The sequence below is a fragment of the Cervus canadensis genome, chromosome 10, assembly GCF_019320065.1.
Source record: "Cervus canadensis isolate Bull #8, Minnesota chromosome 10, ASM1932006v1, whole genome shotgun sequence".
NCBI lineage: Eukaryota > Metazoa > Chordata > Mammalia > Artiodactyla > Cervidae > Cervus > Cervus canadensis.
Window position 1 is genome coordinate 57,707,548 of NC_057395.1, and position 19,325 is coordinate 57,726,872.

At 44.3% G+C, this 19,325-nt stretch overlaps 1 protein-coding gene across 1 annotated transcript; it reads right to left on the bottom strand.

The window, feature by feature from the left end:
* Positions 1-1,153: 1,153 nt before the first annotated feature.
* On the bottom strand, positions 1,154-18,632 carry RAE1 (ribonucleic acid export 1). The gene is made up of 12 exons (XM_043479781.1): positions 18,420-18,632; positions 15,526-15,622; positions 14,843-14,947; positions 13,795-13,887; positions 10,009-10,095; positions 8,961-9,047; positions 8,759-8,830; positions 7,698-7,805; positions 5,504-5,610; positions 5,344-5,419; positions 4,575-4,769; positions 1,154-1,614 (listed from the first exon to the last, which is right to left on the bottom strand). The coding sequence occupies exons 1-12, from the start codon at positions 18,605-18,607 to the stop codon at positions 1,528-1,530; spliced, it is 1,302 nt and encodes a 433-aa protein (XP_043335716.1). The 5' UTR covers positions 18,608-18,632; the 3' UTR covers positions 1,154-1,527.
* Positions 18,633-19,325: the final 693 nt, after the last annotated feature.

Here is a 19,325-nt window from a genome sequence, read left to right on the forward strand (position 1 = left end):
ACTTAAATATTTTAAATCTGACCGTTAGAAAAGAGCACTCTAAAAGGTTCATGACTTAAGATGTATTATTCTATGGTCACTTTGAACCACAGCCAGTCACTAGCTTGTAAAAAAAGAACAGTGAAACTCTGGCTGAACTAAAAGTGATAGTTTCTTCTCATCTCCAACGAACATGGACTACCGAGACAATCAAGCTTGGCTAGAGCCTGGCTCTCTTCATAGCCACATCTGCACATACATACAGATGACAGGGCTACAGCGCTGATTCATAAAGGAAAGGAAAAAATTAGCTGTAAACAGTTAACTTGAAAACTAAGACCTTTCTAGTGCACCTGCCTTTCTCTCTCAGAAAATTAAAAAAATTTAAAAAGCCAAAAGAAAACAACAACCAGCCAAAACAAAACAACAAAACTTTTCAGACCAGAAGAGCCAGAGAGTTAATGGTCTGAATTCATCTATGATTTGATGAGCGAAGAATTTAAACCACTGAGTGCAGGTTATGTCTTTCAGTAGAAAACTTTATTTTGTCTTTTAAGAGTAGGCAAACATGTCTTACAATATTACAATACCTGACTTCCACACTCAGCAAGTTAATTTACAACCGGCCCCAAAGAGTAAAGCAGAAGCATTTGGGTTTGCAGGGTAAAAACACAATAGACTCTCATTTCTGATACTTACCAATCAGGAATTTTATTACATGAAATAAAAAAACACTCCAAAACTATGGCTACCGGGGACACGAATTCAGAGCACTTCCCATGCAGTGGACTTGGGTTCTAACTTGGGAGTCCACAAAGGCATCACCCACTTGGGCTTTGCCCACAAAGGGCTGTGCCTCAAAACAGGAAGAAGAACCATGTTCTAGTCACCAGGACACCCAGCAGAGGTGAAAAGCACTGGAATGTCAAAGATAGGAATGAGGGAAGCAAAAGAAAAGCACATCCAAACTGTCCAGCAATGCTTGGAGAGGCTGCTGCTGGACATGCCACAGGGCAGAGACAACCCCAGCTCAGGACTGTCTCTTCTGAGGGGCACGATCTCTCATTTCCGACAGGGCATCTGCAATCACGAACCAAAACCCAACGAGGACGCTGAGCAGGACAATCACTTCAGAGCTCACGGGTGGGTGAGAGGAGAGTCAGACAAAGGGAGCTTAGGAGACAATCTTCAAAATGTTTATTACAAAATACAGTACAGGCTTGCCAAATGTTTCCCAATGTTCTCTAATACATACACTGCGGGACGAAGCACTGCAAATACCTGGCAGGCGCCCATGTGAATCTAAGGACGTCTATAATGATTTGAATCTCCTTAGAGGTACAGACGAAACCTGTAACCGGCAGTGGAATGGAGACGGACAGTCACTGTGGCCGCCTGGCTCCTGACTGCTGAAGAATGACATCATTTTCTCCAGAGGTTGAAATCCACATCCAGGGCTGACAACCTACTGAAAGCTGGGACCCAAATTCGTACAAAGACGAGGCAGAATGGAGAGAAAACTCCGGACAACCCACAGGTCTCCAGCCACTACTTCTTATTCCTGGGTTTTAGCTCTTCGGCTGCGTTACGCAGGAAAATGTAATTTTTCTTTTGGGGATTATAAAATTCATGTCCCTAAGGGGGAAAAAACAGTATCTTAAAAACGATGAAAAATCAGGTTAGCATTTTGTGGGTACTTTTAACATGCCAAGTCCTACGCCCTGTGCGTGAAGCATAATCTCTTAGGAGTGAAAGAGGTAAATGGAGAAAAATAAAAGTCAAATCTTAAACAAAAACTTCAGTCCCCAGAGAAAAGGTTAAGGATGTGGGACTTGCAATGTCCCCTTGGAAGGATGATCTTTTACATATTTCTCTCTTCAGCACTGAGACTCCTGTCAACCTTCCACCCACTGCTTTACTGCTGAGACGACTCCCTAGACAGCACAGCCTGGGGAGGGGAGGGTGGTGGAGAATGAGCTGCAGGTTTCTCAGCACAGGAGACACCTAGTCTGTAACGTCAAGAGGGAGCAGATGTGCCATCCCAGACACTGAGGGAGGTGACGTGCGGGAGTTGGTGTTATCTGCCGGGGAGGGAGGGGGGCTACCTGACACTGGGGGAGGTGGAAACACCCAGTTCAGGCCAGGCTATGAACGGCGAGGGGAAAAAGCAATGGCAGCCACAAAGACTGTGACAATGAGAGTGACAGGACAGGAAGAGAGCAGAGCGGGTGGACAAGACAAGAGGAGTGGAAACCCACGGTGACCGAAAGGCCTGGAACACGGAGGTGGGAAGGGCCTCTGGGTGTACCCTGCCACCTGCTCTGCAATGGCACGCTTTATTCTCATTCCTTGACAGCTATGCCGAGATGGTTCTAGAAATTCTGCTCAAACAATGACCAACCAGTCTCATAATATACAAAGTATAGCTTTTCTTACAGGTTACACTAAAGCAGCAAGCTAATATTAACCACGTAATTATGACTCCATACCACAGATACTGTCCTTCAACTGAGAACAATGAAAAACTCCTAGAACAACTTTTTTTTAAATTAAAAGATTATAATTAAGTATTCCACTGTAAGTTGACATTAACTGTTCTGATTAAGGATTTCTGAGCAGCATTCAAATCAATGAGCTCTGGTTATACACTTCTTTCAATTTACAACTATTTTTTCAAGGCTTGAAAACAGAGACCTGAGTGTCATGTGAGTAAAACATGGAGTTTTGATGTGGCTGCAGGTCAAGCAGGTGAAGAAGACGAGTTCCATCAGAGGCCCACGGAGACCCTGGGGCCCCAGGCCAGAAGCTGGCTCCAATTCCAGACAGGCAGAACCAAAAACAGCACACTCTTTGTAAAACCGAGGGTATGGCTTCCACAGGTGAAAAAATAAAGTGATCCTAGCCATGGGATACTACTGTCATAAAAAGGAACGAACTAGTGACATACGTAACAGCAAAAAAGCCTATCTAGTGTATGACTCCATCTGTATAGAATTCTAGAAAACACAAATTCATCCATAACAACAGAAAGGAAATCAATGTGTGTGTGAAAGAAAGGATTACAATACACAACCTTTTGGGGAGATAACTGTTAATCTTGACTGTGGTGATGGTTTCCCGGGTACATAAAGATACTGAAACTGATCAAAGTATACTTTTTACATATGTTATGTGCAATTTACTGCATTGAAGTTGCTTAAAAAAGGGGGGGGGGAGGGGCAGCTGCATGGCTCACAGAAGCAAAGACTCAGAGAGGTTGTGCCTCCCACAGACCAGAGCAGGCATCACAACAGTGTGCTGATCGGGCAGGATGTACCACATAGGTGAAGCAGATGCAGCTCAGTGACTGCCCAGCTCTTCTGAGAGAAAGAGACAGAATCATAGGTGATTCCAAGACTTCTGCCCCACTGACCATGTGGTGTTTAAGTAAAGAGGAACACAGGAGAAGCAGCAAGCCTGGAGGATAAAAGGAGACAGGTTGGAAAATCCACCCGATGTTTATGTCCTAGGTTAAGGTGCTCAGGGGGTGCCCAGGTGCAGACACCCCACTGGCATGGGTACACAGAAAACTGGGGCACAAGGTCAGGAGGAGGTGAGACACGAGAGCCACCAGCTTATGCTGGAGGTGCTTCATGAATGCAGATGCGCCTGAGGAACCTGAAGGAGAACTACAGAAAAAGGCCTGCGTCCAAGAGTTGGGAAGAAGGGCAAGCCACCAGAGACGGTGAGCAGTCAGGAGTAGGAACACAACAGACAGTAGACATGTCAGAGACCAGGGAGAAGGCTTTGTGAATGAAGAGGAAGGGGTGGCCCACAGTGCCCAACGCAGACAATAAGCAGCTTCTGGACCGGACGAGGACAAAGGCAGTGAGGTCCCAACGACAGCTCCAGGAAACTAAGGAGGAGACAGAGGCGGGGGAACAAGAGGGCAGGTGGTTACCTCCCTGGACGAGTTTAACAGTAAGGGGACACTGGGATTCTTAAAGCTTGTTTCAGAACAGCTGAAGTGTGTGCTTATAGATGGCAGAAGGAGACAGGGGACAGGAAGAGAAGATGGAATAACAAAGAGGCAGAGAAGAATGGAGTTAAGTGTGTTGGGGATGGGAGGGGAGGGGGGCAGGACGAGTGAAGACAGACACGTGTGGAGGTGAGACTGTGGCTGAAACCTGAGTGCTCGGGTCAGTTCTTTTACCACAGCACTGGGATGACTCAAACACAACCAGGACCCCATCAGTCCATAACCTCGCTCCCCAAACAGTGAACAAACAAAAAGCTTATGCCTCTGGTGAAGGCCGGGCACCTTGCCGAGCCCTCGTCACTCTCACCCAACAACCCCCGACATCCCTGAATGACTCAGATGCCCCCAGAGTGTTGGCTGCTGGGTTTACGCTGACCAAGCACCTCACGTGGGCATGTTCTCAGGGAAGGCTGAGGGGGAGGCCCTGCCGCTTCCTGCTGCAGTGAGGTGATGGTGACAGGTCACGTGCAAGACACACAGCACGTCTGGAGAGGCCTCACAACTAAGCTCAGGCCTTCGTACACCAGAGCCTAGCTCTGCTGCTGGACGGCGCCAGTGCAGGCCTGGGGATTCTCACCTTTGACCAGTCGTAGCTGGAGGCATACGCAAATATGTTTCCATTGTGATTGAAGCAGCAGGCTGATATTGGCTGATCTAACTGTTCCGAAGTCTTTAGTTTTGTTCTGGCATCTTTGTCCCAAAAGCTGAATCTACCATCAGATCCCACAGTAGCAAGGGTGCCATGGACAGGATGGAACGCAATTCCATTAACCTACGAAGGATGGATACACACAATGAGGAGGGAGGAGAAACCGGGTTTTTGACAACGCAGACTTCCTGGTTCAATGAGAACATAAAATGAACAATCATAATTTCATTAGAACTGATGGCCTGCTGATCACATCAAAAATCAGCCCCGCTTCCTGAACCAACTGACAGCTCAGGACTGAATCTTGTTTCTCGTTAAAAACACAAGTCAGCAGAAGTTAATAACTATGTAAGCTAGTGGCACCAAGGAGCAAACCTCAGGAAAATGCCTTTTTCTTTTTCAGCAAATAGCAATTTCTCAGTTTTAGCTAAGCGTACCAACTGTCTACTATACTAGCACTCATATAGGTGGAAGTTGCTCCCCCAAACTCCTAAGCTTGCATTTCAGAAACAGAGAATGAAGAGAGTCAACATGTTCATAAAAACAGAAAACCGAAACCTCCCATGTAAGACATTTGTCCCTACACATGAACACACACAATGACAGTGATCTTTTCTGATCCCATAATGACTCAGCTATCCACCGCCAAGTCTAGTTTCTAGACATATTCTCAGGATTAACGTTTCTAAAAACTCACCGCATAGATGTCCTGAGGAGCTGAAGTGTTGGTCCCGTTAGATCGATGACATTTAAAGGTGAAGTTATCCTTGGCACTGAAAAACAAAGGCCCAACTTAGCTTTCCTTCAAAACAAAATGTCTCACATGAACATGTGCAAGCTGACCAGGCCTCACTTACGGATTTGGGGGGTTGATGTAGTGGATAGCAACTCTCCCCTCAATGCTTCCCAGGGCAAAACCTGTTGGCTTGTTCTGTTTGTCTTTAAAAATAGCCACACATCGATGCTATAGTTGGGGAGAAAAAGTATATCATCATCATGTGAAGTATAACATTCCATAAATAACGTGAAAGTAAACAACTTTTACTCCATTTTTGGGTTTTGAAAGAACCAGAAACATATTTCTCAAACATGATAAAGAAGATTTTTCCATTCCTCCAGTAGGCATTATTTTTTTATTCAGCTACATGACTTTATGAATAAACCGCAGACCACGTTCTTCCGTCCAGGTGCTGCTGCTCCTCTGCTACCCTGCGGCCTCGCTGTCATGGCAGCAGGGCACGCACCCCTCAGCCCCACCAGCTCCTATTCCGGCACTGACCCCCTGGTGGGTTGGGAGGACACATCCCTTTGATTTGCAGCATACCACTGACTAAGTGAGTGCCCTCTAGGAAGTCACCCAGTGTCCCAGGGTCTCTGCATCCCCAATTGGAAAAGGGAAGTAGTGTTTGCTGGGGGAGGATGTGGGAACAAGGGTCAAGCATACAGTGGATGTGGCCAGAACTTTCTAAACCATGAATAAGCTATGCAAAAGCTAGACACTACACTTGATCCAACACTGAGCCTGAGGGCCCAAAGGAGGGTCTCCTGGACTCCACAGAAGATCCCAAACAAAGAGCCCATGGCCCAGTCTCCAGAGGCAGACACGCATAGGTCCACACTCCTGCTGTCATTCAACAAGAGCTGCATTCGAGTTGGAAGGAGAGAAATGGTCAGATTCGAAACCACACACAGGGTGCAAGTGAGCGTGGTGGTTAATGAGATGGGGGAGGAGAAAAGGACGGACAGTGAGTAAAGGACAACTCCTGATTTCTGGCCTAGACAGCTAAAGGCTCCACTTAGTGAGATGCAGAGCATATGGGTAGGAGCAGGCTGGGGGCAGTGGGGAGGCCCTGGGCCTGGTATGGGATGCTACTGGGCTGAGATACCAGGGGTTGGGGGTCGGGGGGGACGCATAGGAGCTGTCAGACTGCGGGTGCCCTTGTCAGGAGCACAGAGAGTAGGTAGCTAGGGATCCAAGACTCCAGCTCACCATGCACCCCTAACCAACAATCATGAATGGCAGACGGGACCGTGCTGAGGTTCAGAAGGCAGTGGCCCAGGGCAGATGCCTGGGGAACTTCAAGATACAGCAAGAACCAGCAAGGAAGACAAAGCAGCAAGCAGAGGCCAGAGTTAAGACACTGGCATTTAGAGCCCAGGCACAAAGTCCTAAGAACATATAGTTAAGAACATTGGTGAGTGCCATGGTTGTGGTAAGATGAGGGTGACGAGTATCCACTGGAGTCACTGACTAGGAAGCCATCAGTGGCCGTGCCAGAAACAGTTTTGGTGGAGTCACAGGGGCAGAAGTCTCAAAGGAGTGGGTGAGAAATGAGTAGGAGGTAGGAGAACCAGGAAAGCTCATTTAAGACACTTGACTTACAAGGGGAAAAGGTACCTAGCTGGCTGAGGGTGTGAGGGTCAGAAGAGGTTTGTTTCCCAGGATTAGACTTGAGTTTGTCTTATGCCAGCGAACAAAAAGTTGGAGGGGGTGAGGAGGAGGGAAGATGAGATACAGGAGGGAGGTGAATGGCTGATAGCCTGAGGCTCCTGAGAGGTGGGAGGGCGCAGAGCCCAACCAAAACTGGCCACTGGAGAGCGTGGACCACTCTTCAACAGGTGGGAAAAGGTAGGCAAGAGGCAGGTGTAGCCAGAGTTCTAGGTTCAGCAGGAGTTAAGATGAGGAAGCTTCCAATTATCAGCTTCTGTGTTCTAGGAGTAGAGGCAGATCTGATCTGCAGAGACAAAGGCCAAAGGAGGGAGGGATCGGAAGAAGGTGAAGAAGATCTAAGAATCTGTGGCAGGTGGAGACCAAGCTGAAGGCAGAAGCTATGGACTCACAATGGAACCAGTTCACTGTAGTGTGTACCCATTCAGCAGCATTCTGCTACCCAGGGCATGTCTGCCAAGGATGGTATTTACCCGCGAATACTGTGTTTATATCCTTAAAGTCACCTCCTTTTAATATCCAAAAGTACAACAATTTCCACATGCACGCATTTACTCCCTATGATGCTAAATACAAGCTTCCTGATCTGATTCATGACTCACCTGATGCTTCAGTGGAGACTCTATCCTCCTAAATTCAGAAGGCTGATTCTCTAACTGATACACAATCAGGCCCCTCTCTGCAGTTGCCACCACAGCCATAGGATATATCTAGGAAAAAGAAGAAAGCAGAGACCTACTTAAAGTGGGGTGTGCTCTTTTATATACCAAAGTATTCAATCAATTTTTTCAGAGTCACAAAAATTAGTGAATTTTTTTTAAGCTTAACAATCCAATGGTATTTACATGTTTCAAGGTAACCTAGAGAAATCATATTTGAAAGTAGAACATACCTTTTTAAAAGACTTTTTAAAACTATGAAATATTATGAAGTATTTATTTAGAACATATACTGAGGAATAGAGAAGAAATAAAAATCATTGTTCTACTACCCCTTCAAATGATAACAGTTGTCATCATTACGGTATGTTTTCTCTTGTCTTTTTTTTGAGCAGTTTTTACACATGTGTGTATATGTAATTTTTATACAATTCACATTCTTTACTAAAGTGTGTTCAGTGAGCACTGCTCCACACATTTTCCTGAGAACAGTAGTAGTGGCCATTTAAGTAATGTTCCCTCAAATCATATGACTGCAGAGTTGGCCCACTGGGTCATTTCCAGTATTTCACTCTATTATACAGAACAAAGAACATTTGCATCTCTACTTTTCTCATGATAAATTCCTGAAAGTGGAATTATGGGGCAGTTAGTACACTCTTAAGACTTATTGCTACACCAACAGAGAAAGTTCTTCAGCTTCTATCCCACTCAGGGACAGTCACCAAAGATCTAGTCCCACATCACAAAGTTATTGCCAGTTTTTGTACAGTACACATCATACCAGTGCCAGCATGGCCTGTGACTGAATATGTTCGTATAATAAGTGACTAAAAAAGTGTGACATCCAGTTTTCTGTAGTTCTGGAACATATGCAGTACAAAAATCTAGGTTAAGACAACTGAGGCAATCCAAACTTACATCCCACATCTATTATTAAAGTCTGAAGGGTTTTTACATTGTCCTCTAATTGTAAGGCATCATAAAGTAAGAAAACTTCTTACCACATCAGCACAGTAACACCTTTCAGGGAGCTGTAACACCATCATAGGATTTGATGATCGTGTATCCCAAAACTGAAAGACAAAAAAACAACAACAAAACAAAAACAAAAAAACAAGTGACCAACCTTTCAGAGCTAACATCCAGATAGTGTAAGAATATCACCTTGGTCAGGCCAGGAAGTCCCTTGACTATGTAGCATACCTTTAAGGTCTTATCCCAGCTGCCGGTCATCACACAGCTGTAGTTTGGTGCTTTGATCCAATGTATTGTTTTGACAGGAGCATCGTGCTTTCAAGAGAAAACCAAAACAGGTAAAGGTAATGTAACATGCCACACAGCTTTGGTTCTGGAAATTCAAAGAAAAGGAATCTTAAATATTGAGGTCATACTCAACAAAAACCAAAGGATGGTATAGTCCTTCCCCATGACCAAAACATTCTGTGTAACATTAAGAGCATGTACCTACCTTCCATACCAACAAAATTTAATTTGATTTGAACCATAATTAACTAGTATGAGAGTGAAGGGGGAAGTACTCAGAAACAACTCACAGGGAAGAACTCCCCCACAGTTGTATCACTGAGAAGACAAACATTAGAGATCGAAGAGGTGCTCTAGCACACGGGACTGCTGTCTCAGGGTATGTGACACCTTCCTGAAAGTGTCTCAGTGTCAAGAGGCTCTTCCTCACCAGGCCTGACCCTCTGGCTCTAGGCTCTCTCCTCTTCATTGTTTCTGCTTTTCTTAGCAGTCTTCACACAAGAACCTGCCTGCCATCCTCAAGCAGGCTGTAAAAGCTCCTGACACAGGGGAGGGTGCCTCTCACTCACTGCTGTGTCTCTACTCCAAGGACAGTGCCTGCGCTGTCACTGGCAATTGATACATACTTGTCTAATGAACAAGTGGCCAAACGCAGCCTGGGACAGCGCAAACCAACACGGGTGCTGGAATGCTGAGCATCAGTTTTAACACTGCCTTTTTACAGGTCTGAACATCACTAGCTCCTCATGATGCAACCCTCAACCACACAAATGCGGAAGACCCTTGATAGAACAACTTGTGAAACACCAGTAAAAACGAGAGTGCTCATAAAATTGGTGTTATTTTGTGCTTAAGAGGTTTCTGGTATATTTAAGTCTAATTGATTTGGTACAGCTGAACTGCACCTTTCCTGTAACAAAGAGTAAGAATCATTACAACCCTGCCTTGCCCAGCATCTCTGCAGAGGATAAATTTTATTATTTATTACCTGTGCAATCTGTATCGCCTGGTTACTATTGAGGTCCCACATTTTGGCAGTTTTATCACATGAGGCTGTAAATACTTTGCTCCCATCCTAAAATAAAGTAGAAAAAAATCTGACATTCTAATAAAAATAAAAATTCTATATGGACATTTAGATATTAGATTGAACATACTGAGGCAGGTTTTATTTTGCAATTTTTATTTTTCCAATTATTTGGGGGCTTGTGTATTGCAAACTACAATGTCATAAAAAACACATTTCCAGCTCTCTTCAATTATCAATTTTTTTCTAAGAGACAATGTGTAAACAGGTTAATAAAAAACTTAAACAGCATTTAGAGCTACGTAATGAAAACCATGTCCCTCCCTGACCCCAGCTCACTGTTCAGAGGCAGTCATGGTCACTGGCAGCCTTCTAGGAGCAGCCTTTTATATCCTGTATCAATGTGTATTACCTACCAGGAGCCACTTACATTTTTTTTTCTTATTTTCATCAATTTCAAGCCTTCACAACAGGTACAAGAATAGTACAATGAATACTCACAAACACATCATCTACGTTCACCAGTTTAAACATTTCGCCACATATACTGTATCTTTCTCCCAGCAATTTCTGCTCTATACCACATATGTTCAATCATTATCACTTGTGTTCAACATCTAACAGCATTCTAAAGTGCATGCAATAAAACTACACTAATTTACAATGATCATTGGTCCAATATAAACTACAGAATAGCTTAAAAAATTGGCACTGTGTTATAGTTTTAAAATATTCACATACAGAATTCATAAAGTAGGTCAGTCAATTATGAAGTACAAGATAATTTAAAAACAGTAAGTACCGAGTTGAAAATCTAGACCTATCATCAACAATTCTTTTTCCTAAAGGGTAACAGAGTAAATATTTCAGCTTTGCAGGTCAAGTGGTCTCTGATGCAACTCCTAATTCTGCTGTTGTAGCTAGAACGCAGCCATACACACTGTCAAATGAATGAGTGTGGTTGCGTTTCAAGAAAACTTCATTTACAAAAGTTAGCAATGGGCCAAATTGGGCCCATGGGCCATAATCTACAGACCCCTACCCTGTCACTTCTGGTTCCACAGCTCAGATTTACCATTATCCTTCCCTAGCAAAAACTTATTTGAAGTCACCAGCTCTCCATCTGAAAGAAGAGAGAAAACTGTCTTCTCTATTAATGAGGCTCTAAGGGTAAGTCCACAAATCCTTGGAAAGATGCTAATATGGGCTGTCCTGAGGCTGAGTGAAACACTGGCCCCTCAATCTCCTGAAATGTTGACCCTACCAGCTGCAGGATGCCAGGCCCCAGTGGACACACTGAGACAGAGGCCAGTCTATCAAAAGGCTGGCGCAGAGGAATGAGATCGCTAAATGCTCCCAAATCAGCTCCTCTAAGCTCCATCTGCTGTGTCCACACAGCGAGCTGTGTCCTTGGACTGCTGGAGAATCACCCTCACCAGCTGGGCTTTTACACCTCAAGGGTAACTCTGGCTCTTCTGTGCCTTTCCATATATGCCTTCCTCTTCCACGCCGGCTCCTATTTCCTACAAGCCCCTGTGAGGGAGGCTGTCAGTGCCTGGGCTCTGGAGCCAGAAGGTCCAGGTCTGGGCTCAGCCTTTCTCTATGTTACCTCAAGCAAGTCTCTTAACCACTTCCCACAGGTGCCAGGCTAGTCTTTGAGTGACCGGATAACAGACTCAGAGAGATCAGTAACTTGGCAAAGCCAAAAAGTGAAGATAGAGCTGAAATTTGAATCCACATTTGGAATGGAGACAGTTCTCTAAAGCTATAAGCAAATGGTTTGCTTTTAAGATTCAGCTCAATTCTTGCCTCTTCTGCGAAGCTTTCACTGCACCCTTCCCAACTTCATAGTTGCCTTCTGGGTTCTGTCCACCCAGCACAGTGCATCCTGTCTCTCTAAGAACTTAGCTCCCTGAACTGGAACTCTTCATGTCTATATTCTGACTCTTCCACTAGACAGCGCATGACTCTAATGGAGTTAGAGAAAGGAAATAGGCTGTGTACATTTCTGTAAAAGATGACGCAAGAACACCTGAACAACAAACAGAATTCTGATATCAGGTAACTCTATTTCTTACCATACCTGATAAGAAACTCACAATTCTGATCTGTTCTCTCATCAGTAAAGAAAGACAGGTAAAATAAATTAGAAGTATTTAAAATCTACTCAAATAGCTGTTTTTCTAAGTGTAATTTAAAACTATTATTAATCTCATAATAGCCTAATCAGACAAATCAGGAATACACTTTACAGATTGACAGAAACGCCTTAGAGAAGACTTTCAGAGATGATTAAAACGGGAGAAACTCAAAATATTTATAAACAGAATCATTTGCTATGTGTAAACTAAATACAATCACATAAATGAATGGTGTGAGTAGTCTGGTGTTTCTCATAAAAATTAACATAAATTTTTCATATGACTCGGCAAGCCCACTATTAGATATAAACTCAAGAAGAAAGAAAATTTATATTCACGGAAAATCCAGCATACAAAGTGTTTACAGCAACATTTATTCATTACAACCAAAAATGGAAAACAACCTAAATGTCCTTCAGCTTGTGGATGGTGAACAAATGGTGAACATCCATACCATGCACTACTACTCAGCAACAAGGACAAACTAACTACTGCCAGACCCACGCCAGACGGCCCTCAAGTGCGCTGAGCTGAGAGCAGCCAGACTCAAAAGGATTCTATTGATGGCATTCTAGTAAGGGCAGAAACACAGGGACGGAAAACACACCAGTGGTCTCCAGGGACAGCGGCTGAGGAGGATCTGACTACAAAGGGCAAGAGGAAATCTTTCGGCTGATGGATCTCTTCTATACTTTGACCACAACTCTATCCATTTCTCAAAACTCACAGAATCATACACTTAAAAGGTTTAATTTTACTGCCTGCAAATTACATCTAATAAAAAAAATTCTATGAGCCTGGAGAGGAACCTTGAGACTTAGCTTCCTCAGCACATCTGCCCCACTCTTGAGTCAGGCGCTTTTGTTTTCAGCTGTCAGCGGGAGAAGGAGGGGAGGGAGGCTGGGCCCTTCAGAGCCAAGACTCCTGCTGTGCGTGACTTCACCATCCCTGTCGGCTTCTTTGTAAATGGTATAGCTTTACTAAACACCCCAATCACCCACCTTCTCCTCTCAAAAAAAAAAAAGAGCGAGCTCAGAGTTGAATAAACTCAAACACATTTACTTATAATGCTAATGTTCAGGATTTGGAAGGAAAAAGAATTTCAAAGAAAGGAAATATTTCAAAAGTCTAATAATGGTAAAGGATTAATTTTCCCCATAGGACTTACTTCCTGGGACTGTAAATTTTTAATTTTAAAACAGCATAAGCTCCTGGCACATCAAGAGATATAGGAAAAGCTTTAACTGTCTAACCCTTGCTCAAGAAAATGGCAAAGCACTCCAGTATTCTTGCCTAGAGGATTCCATGGACAGAGGAGCCTGACAGGCTGCAATCCATGGGGGGAGGTGCATGCGGTGCACAGAGAGTCAGATACGACTGAGCAGCTATCACTTTGCTCAAGCAAACAGGTCAATAAATTAATGGATTTTTTTTTATGCAAGAAGTTCTCAGAGAGACTAACTAAAACCAACATAACAAAAGTTAACTGACTACATTATGAATATCAATCAATGACCGTATTTAAATTCAGAAACAGCATTTCTAAAATGTGCATGCATACATGCTATTTGTATTTCAGGTTATATAAAAACATAACGAAACTTACATCGCTCCAGCAAACATCTAGCACAGGCCCCGTGTGCATCTGCTGGGCTTTTGGAATAGTCTGTCCGCTATCTTGAACTTCCCAGCATCGAACCTACAGTAATAAAACAATGCAGACACAACAATTAATGATAACCCCTATGCTCCCAGCCATAATCAGATAAACACAAATTTACACGACAGACACTTTCCCCTATCAAACTGGCATAATAAAATGAGTAATACTCAGCACCACCAAGAAGATGAAATCTGGACTAGTGGTAGCTATACCCTATGTCTCAGACATTCCCTTTCTGGTACTTGAGAATTTCCCATGATGCACTTTGTATGCGTTATCTGAATTCATCTCTACAACAGCTAAACTTCTGTGTACTTCCTGTCATCTCCATCTTATTTCAGGATATGAAGCTTAGAGAAGTAAGATAACTGGCCTAGGTCCCCAACTTAAGTGAACAGCAAAGCCACTATGCATTTATCTGATTATGAGTGTGATTAAATGGTTCAAGTTTGCTCGAACAAGCCACCTGCACTTCTTTTGTGAAGTGCTTCTAAACATCTTTTGCCTTTTTTTCTACCAGAATTTTTATCTTTCTTTTTGAATACTACCATTTTTGTTTGGTAAGTATGGTGTTGATGCAGGACTGTTAATATAGCTAAAGGTGAAAAACTTTAACATACGCCTTAAGAATAGGCATCCTTCAGGATGCCTAGAAGAGAAATTCCCATAGAGCATTAGGGACATTTATTCTCAATGAATACTGCATATGATCAGGGAATATACTCAAGATACTGAACTAGAGTATAAATTTTTGAATGATGCATATGATCTTGCTTTCTTAAAAAAATGGCACAAGAAGTGATGCCTGCCATTCAGAATGGTTCACACTCTTAAACTCATTTCTTTTAAAAAAAGGTCATGAATGAGCCATAACTTTGCTTTATTCACTTGGAGCAAAAACAAACAAACAAAAAACCCAGCCCTGCGCATGCAAAGAGATACATGACAGAGAGCACCTACATTTAAGGAGATACATTTAAGAAGCACTTACATCATTAGCCCACGATCCTGCAATAAGAAAGTTCCCCGGCAAGGTTGGGGGGCTAAATGATAGACAACCAATGCTATCATCAGGAGAGGATGTTACTTCAATATCCTGGGGTGGAAAAAGTCCATGTTAAAATGTATACATCATCACAATTCAAAATTGCTTTCTTTCTCACCAACACATCAAGGTGAAGTGTCCCTGTTCCCAAGAACTAAGTGAATCAGATCTCACTTACTTGGATAAAAAGGGGGAGCGTAACCCAGCCAGTGAAAGTATTGGCACTGCTGGACCGCAGGCAGCATCTCAAAGCCAGGCCTGCAGCCACGTTTCCCAACAACGGCCCACCAGGTCATTCCTGCCCCGCAGTGCTCAACCATCATCATCACCTGCCTCCCTCTCCCAGAGAAATTCTCATTCAACAGTTGTGGACTGGACCCTGGGCACATGCAATTTTAACAAGCACCTTGTGTGATTTCAGTGACTAGGAATGTCAGGGGAAATAGGACACTAGTCCAGGGGACACACAATTTTTCTGCTCCAGTATTTGAGAAAGCAGGCTGAACAAAATTTCAGCGTTTTCACCTCAAAGGAGGCTCCCACACCAAGTGGGATTCTCTTGCTGTCACGGATGTGGGACTCTCTGGCCTGCGCTGTTTCTAAAAACCCTGTGAAGCTGTATGTGGTACCTTCATAGGGTTGTGATTATCTGTGGTTGTGCTGCCAAACATGCTGGTCCCACCAGATCCAAAACCCGAGGTTGTTCCAAACAGACTCATTTTGGCCCTAAAAAATAATGGAAAAAGTAAAGGACAGGTCCTCTCATAAGTAATTAACATCCTTAAGAGGCAATAAAAAGATACAGTTAAGTTATAGAAGGGATATAGAGAGTAAATAAATAAATGACTTAGTATCACGCTTCTCTCTTCTGAGGAGATTTAAATATGCAATAAGCAGAGTGCCTTTTAATAGAGTGCCTTCTATTTTTAGAATAGTTTTTAATGGAAAATTCCAAAGTCAGGAGAGTTCCCATAAATCCCACATCCAGTTCCCTTCTTACATTGATCACAATTAATTAACCAATACCGATACATTACAGCAGAGTACTTTTCAGTCATCAACTAGAAAATAAATTCATTTTTACACAGTTTGAGACACAGCACTGAGCAGTAGGAATACAACAGGAAACCAGCAGAAGGCTCTGTTCTTCCAGGTTCCCATTTAGTGACAGTTCACTTTCCTCATACAAATTTCCACACTCTGGTTTAGATCACTATTTCTGCATGAACTCAATAAGAAAAGCAACCAATCTTGGCAGCAATCACAAGAGTTTTAAAGAGTAATCCACCTTTATCTGGTTTGGCATTGTGCTGGACATTTGCCCAGCGAGAATTCCCCACTTTTATTTTTAGGGGTGCCATAGTCTAGTAGGCCCGCCTAGTTAGAACCATGCCTCTGCCACTCACCAGAATCGGGACCCTAATCTGACCCAGCCTCCTTTTCCCTGTTCTGCAAACACAGAGAATATTAACACCTTATCCAGGGGTGCTCTGAGTATCAAATCAGATTATCTATGTAGAAAATGTAGTATCTAGTGGATAGTGGGTCATAAACAAGTTTCCTTTTTTCCTTACAAGGAGAAAGTATATATACTATAACTCTCTGATGATTCACTTACATTGATGTATTTTCAATTCTGTAACTGGTTAGTAAATTCTTACATCCAGCTGCCTACCCAAAGGAGCCTTGCAGCTGAGTGACATGAGATAACAAGAGTAGCATCTCTTATGATGACAACACAGAATGGGAAAACTATGAGGAATTTTGGAAGATATCTGAGTTTCCTGAACTTCAAGAAAAATAATCAAGTGTAGACATACTAGGTCTATGAGTACATTTATTATCTCAAAAAGTGACTCTGTGCAAGGATGTGGGGCTTGCTGACCACCTCTGACTCAAATGATTGAGATGTATTTGGAACATCAACTAACTGTGTGAGCAAAGGAATGACAAAGGTTCTGCAATCAAGTCCAGGAACTAAATATATGATTTTGGGCAAATTATTTAGCCCCACTGGCTCAAACAGTAAAGAATCTGCCTGCAATGTAGGAGACCGGGTTCAATCCACAGGTCAGGAAGATACCCTGGAGGAGGGCATGGCAACCCATTGAAGTATCCTTGCCTGGAACATCTCACAGACAAAAGAGCCTGCCAGGCTACAGTCCATGGGGTTGCCAAGAGTTGGACAAGACTCAGCAACTAACACTTTCTCATCTACAAAAACAGACACTAAGATCCACCCGAAGTGAAGCTGTACACACAGTGCCTGAAACTTCTATTCCTTCTTTCTCTTCAACCATGGAGCATTAATCAGCCTGTGTGGACCATATGTTGCACAGGACACTGGGAACCCACAAGTTCAGAAGGCAGGTGTCCATCTCTAGCCTATCTAGTCTCTTGCTCCTTCCTTGAGCACTCCAGCTCTGAGGGTTTCCTTTCTGCCTGTGAATACAATAAGCGCCTCCCAGTTTGAAGCATTCCTACCAGCTATTCCTGCAACCTGGGGTGACCCGGCCTCCCCCGGTGGAGGGAGTCGCTTTTTGAGATTATTAATGCGCTCATAGACCTAGTATGTCTACATTTCATTATTTTTCTTGAAGCCCAGGAAACTCAGATACCTTCCCAAATCCCCAGCTGTCTCAGTGTGAATTTTCAGGTCCCACTTCAAAAGGTAGCTCCTCTTGTGAACTTTTGGGGGGTGATGGAAATGGTCTAAACTGCATCGTGAGGATGCTTACACGACTGTATTAAACTTTCCAAGCTCATCAAAATGTGCACTTTAAATAGGTTACAGTGTGTAAGTGACGTTCGGTGAAACTCTTGGAGCATCTTTTTTTTTTTTAAAGTCACCTCCTCTCCTCAGAGGCTTCCCTGCCTTTGAAAGTAATACACCTGATCCTCCATCACTTGCCCCTTTTCTTCACAGCACCGGTCCCCATCCGGGACTTGTCTGCAACCAGCCCCCTCCCCAGGAGAGTGCCAGCTCCAAACGGCCCAGAATTGTCTGGATGTTCCCCTAAAACACACCTGGCCCGCAGCACAGCGCCTGGCGTGTCACAGATGCTTGCCTGGGCGGAGTGTGAGCACACGGATATAATAAAACACTTGGCGGAGGAAAACAGAAACAGAGTCAACTGCAGACACTGATAAGTGTAACAAAGGCGCTCAAGCACGTTACCCTGGAAGAGACTACCAAGAATGGTAGGGAAGGTCTCCGAGGCGGCCGCTTGAGTCTGAGGAGAAGCCAGACGTGTAACCAGAAAGGGCAGAGGCGATAGGGGCTGCCATCGACTCGGCCCTTTCTCGGTGCCTCAGTTTCCCCACGAGAAAAACGAGGGGATCAGACCAGCGGTGATCCTAACGCACCCTTGCAACTCCGAAGTCCCTCCCAGGGGCCACTCAGGAAGCTCGCCAACGGTCCGGCTCGTGCTCCAGCACCTCGCGGCGGGACGCACTCCCCCGGGGACCCGGCCTCAGCGGCGCCATGGCGGCGGGGAACAAGGAGAATCCGCACGGGGCCTACCTGAGAGTCGCGCAGCGGAGGGAAGTCGGCGATGGGAAGCGGGAGGAGCTCGAGAGCCTGCGACCCCGCCACCCCGCTCGGGCGCGGAGGAGACAGAGGCGAGGTGACGGAACACTAACCCCGAGGGACTGAGATCCCCTCACGCCTGCCGAGGAAATTGCCCTAATTACCGCGGAGACACTACGCATGCGTCCCTAAGCCACTTCCTTTGGCGTCCGGAAGTCAGGGAAGGAAAGAAAAGGCTTCTCCGCCCTCAAGGCAATAGCACATGCGCAGAAGCACTATTGATGCCTAGAAGTCCTCGTGCCAGCAGTTTGCGGATTGGTCGAAAGTTGGTGTCGACGCAGTTGCCGAGCGACCGCTCAGATAATTCCGCGGCCCCGGCAGGAAAAAGGTAGTTAGAATCTTCTCTTGTGAATTTACTGTAGCAAAATTCTGATTGCCGCAAATTCAAGTTCAGGGCCATCCTTCGAATAGCTGTCTGGGTGGTTTGCTGTCTGGGTTCCTACCGTGGCCTCCCTATTTGCGACTGGGGTATCTTGAGCCATTTGGGCTCTTTGGACCTCAGTTTATAGCTGTAAAATGAGGACAATGATGCCTAACTTCCAGGACTATTCTTAGCTAGACTCAAGTGAAGTAACACGGGTGAAGGTCTTTTGCTAAGTGTAAGGTTTCATAGTAATATTAAGGGACTGTTGTGACGCACATATGCCAACTCTGAATATATCAGCTGGCTTCCCCCTCCTCCTTTATGAATATCTAAAGGAAAAAAAGGGGGGTTGTGGTACATACACTGAACCTTCTCCTTTTCTACTTAGTGTGGGCAACGTACCAAAAACCTTGACATCTGAGAATCCGGGGGACCTAGTTATAGCATGAAGATTCAGAAGGTCCAGTGTGGGTCCA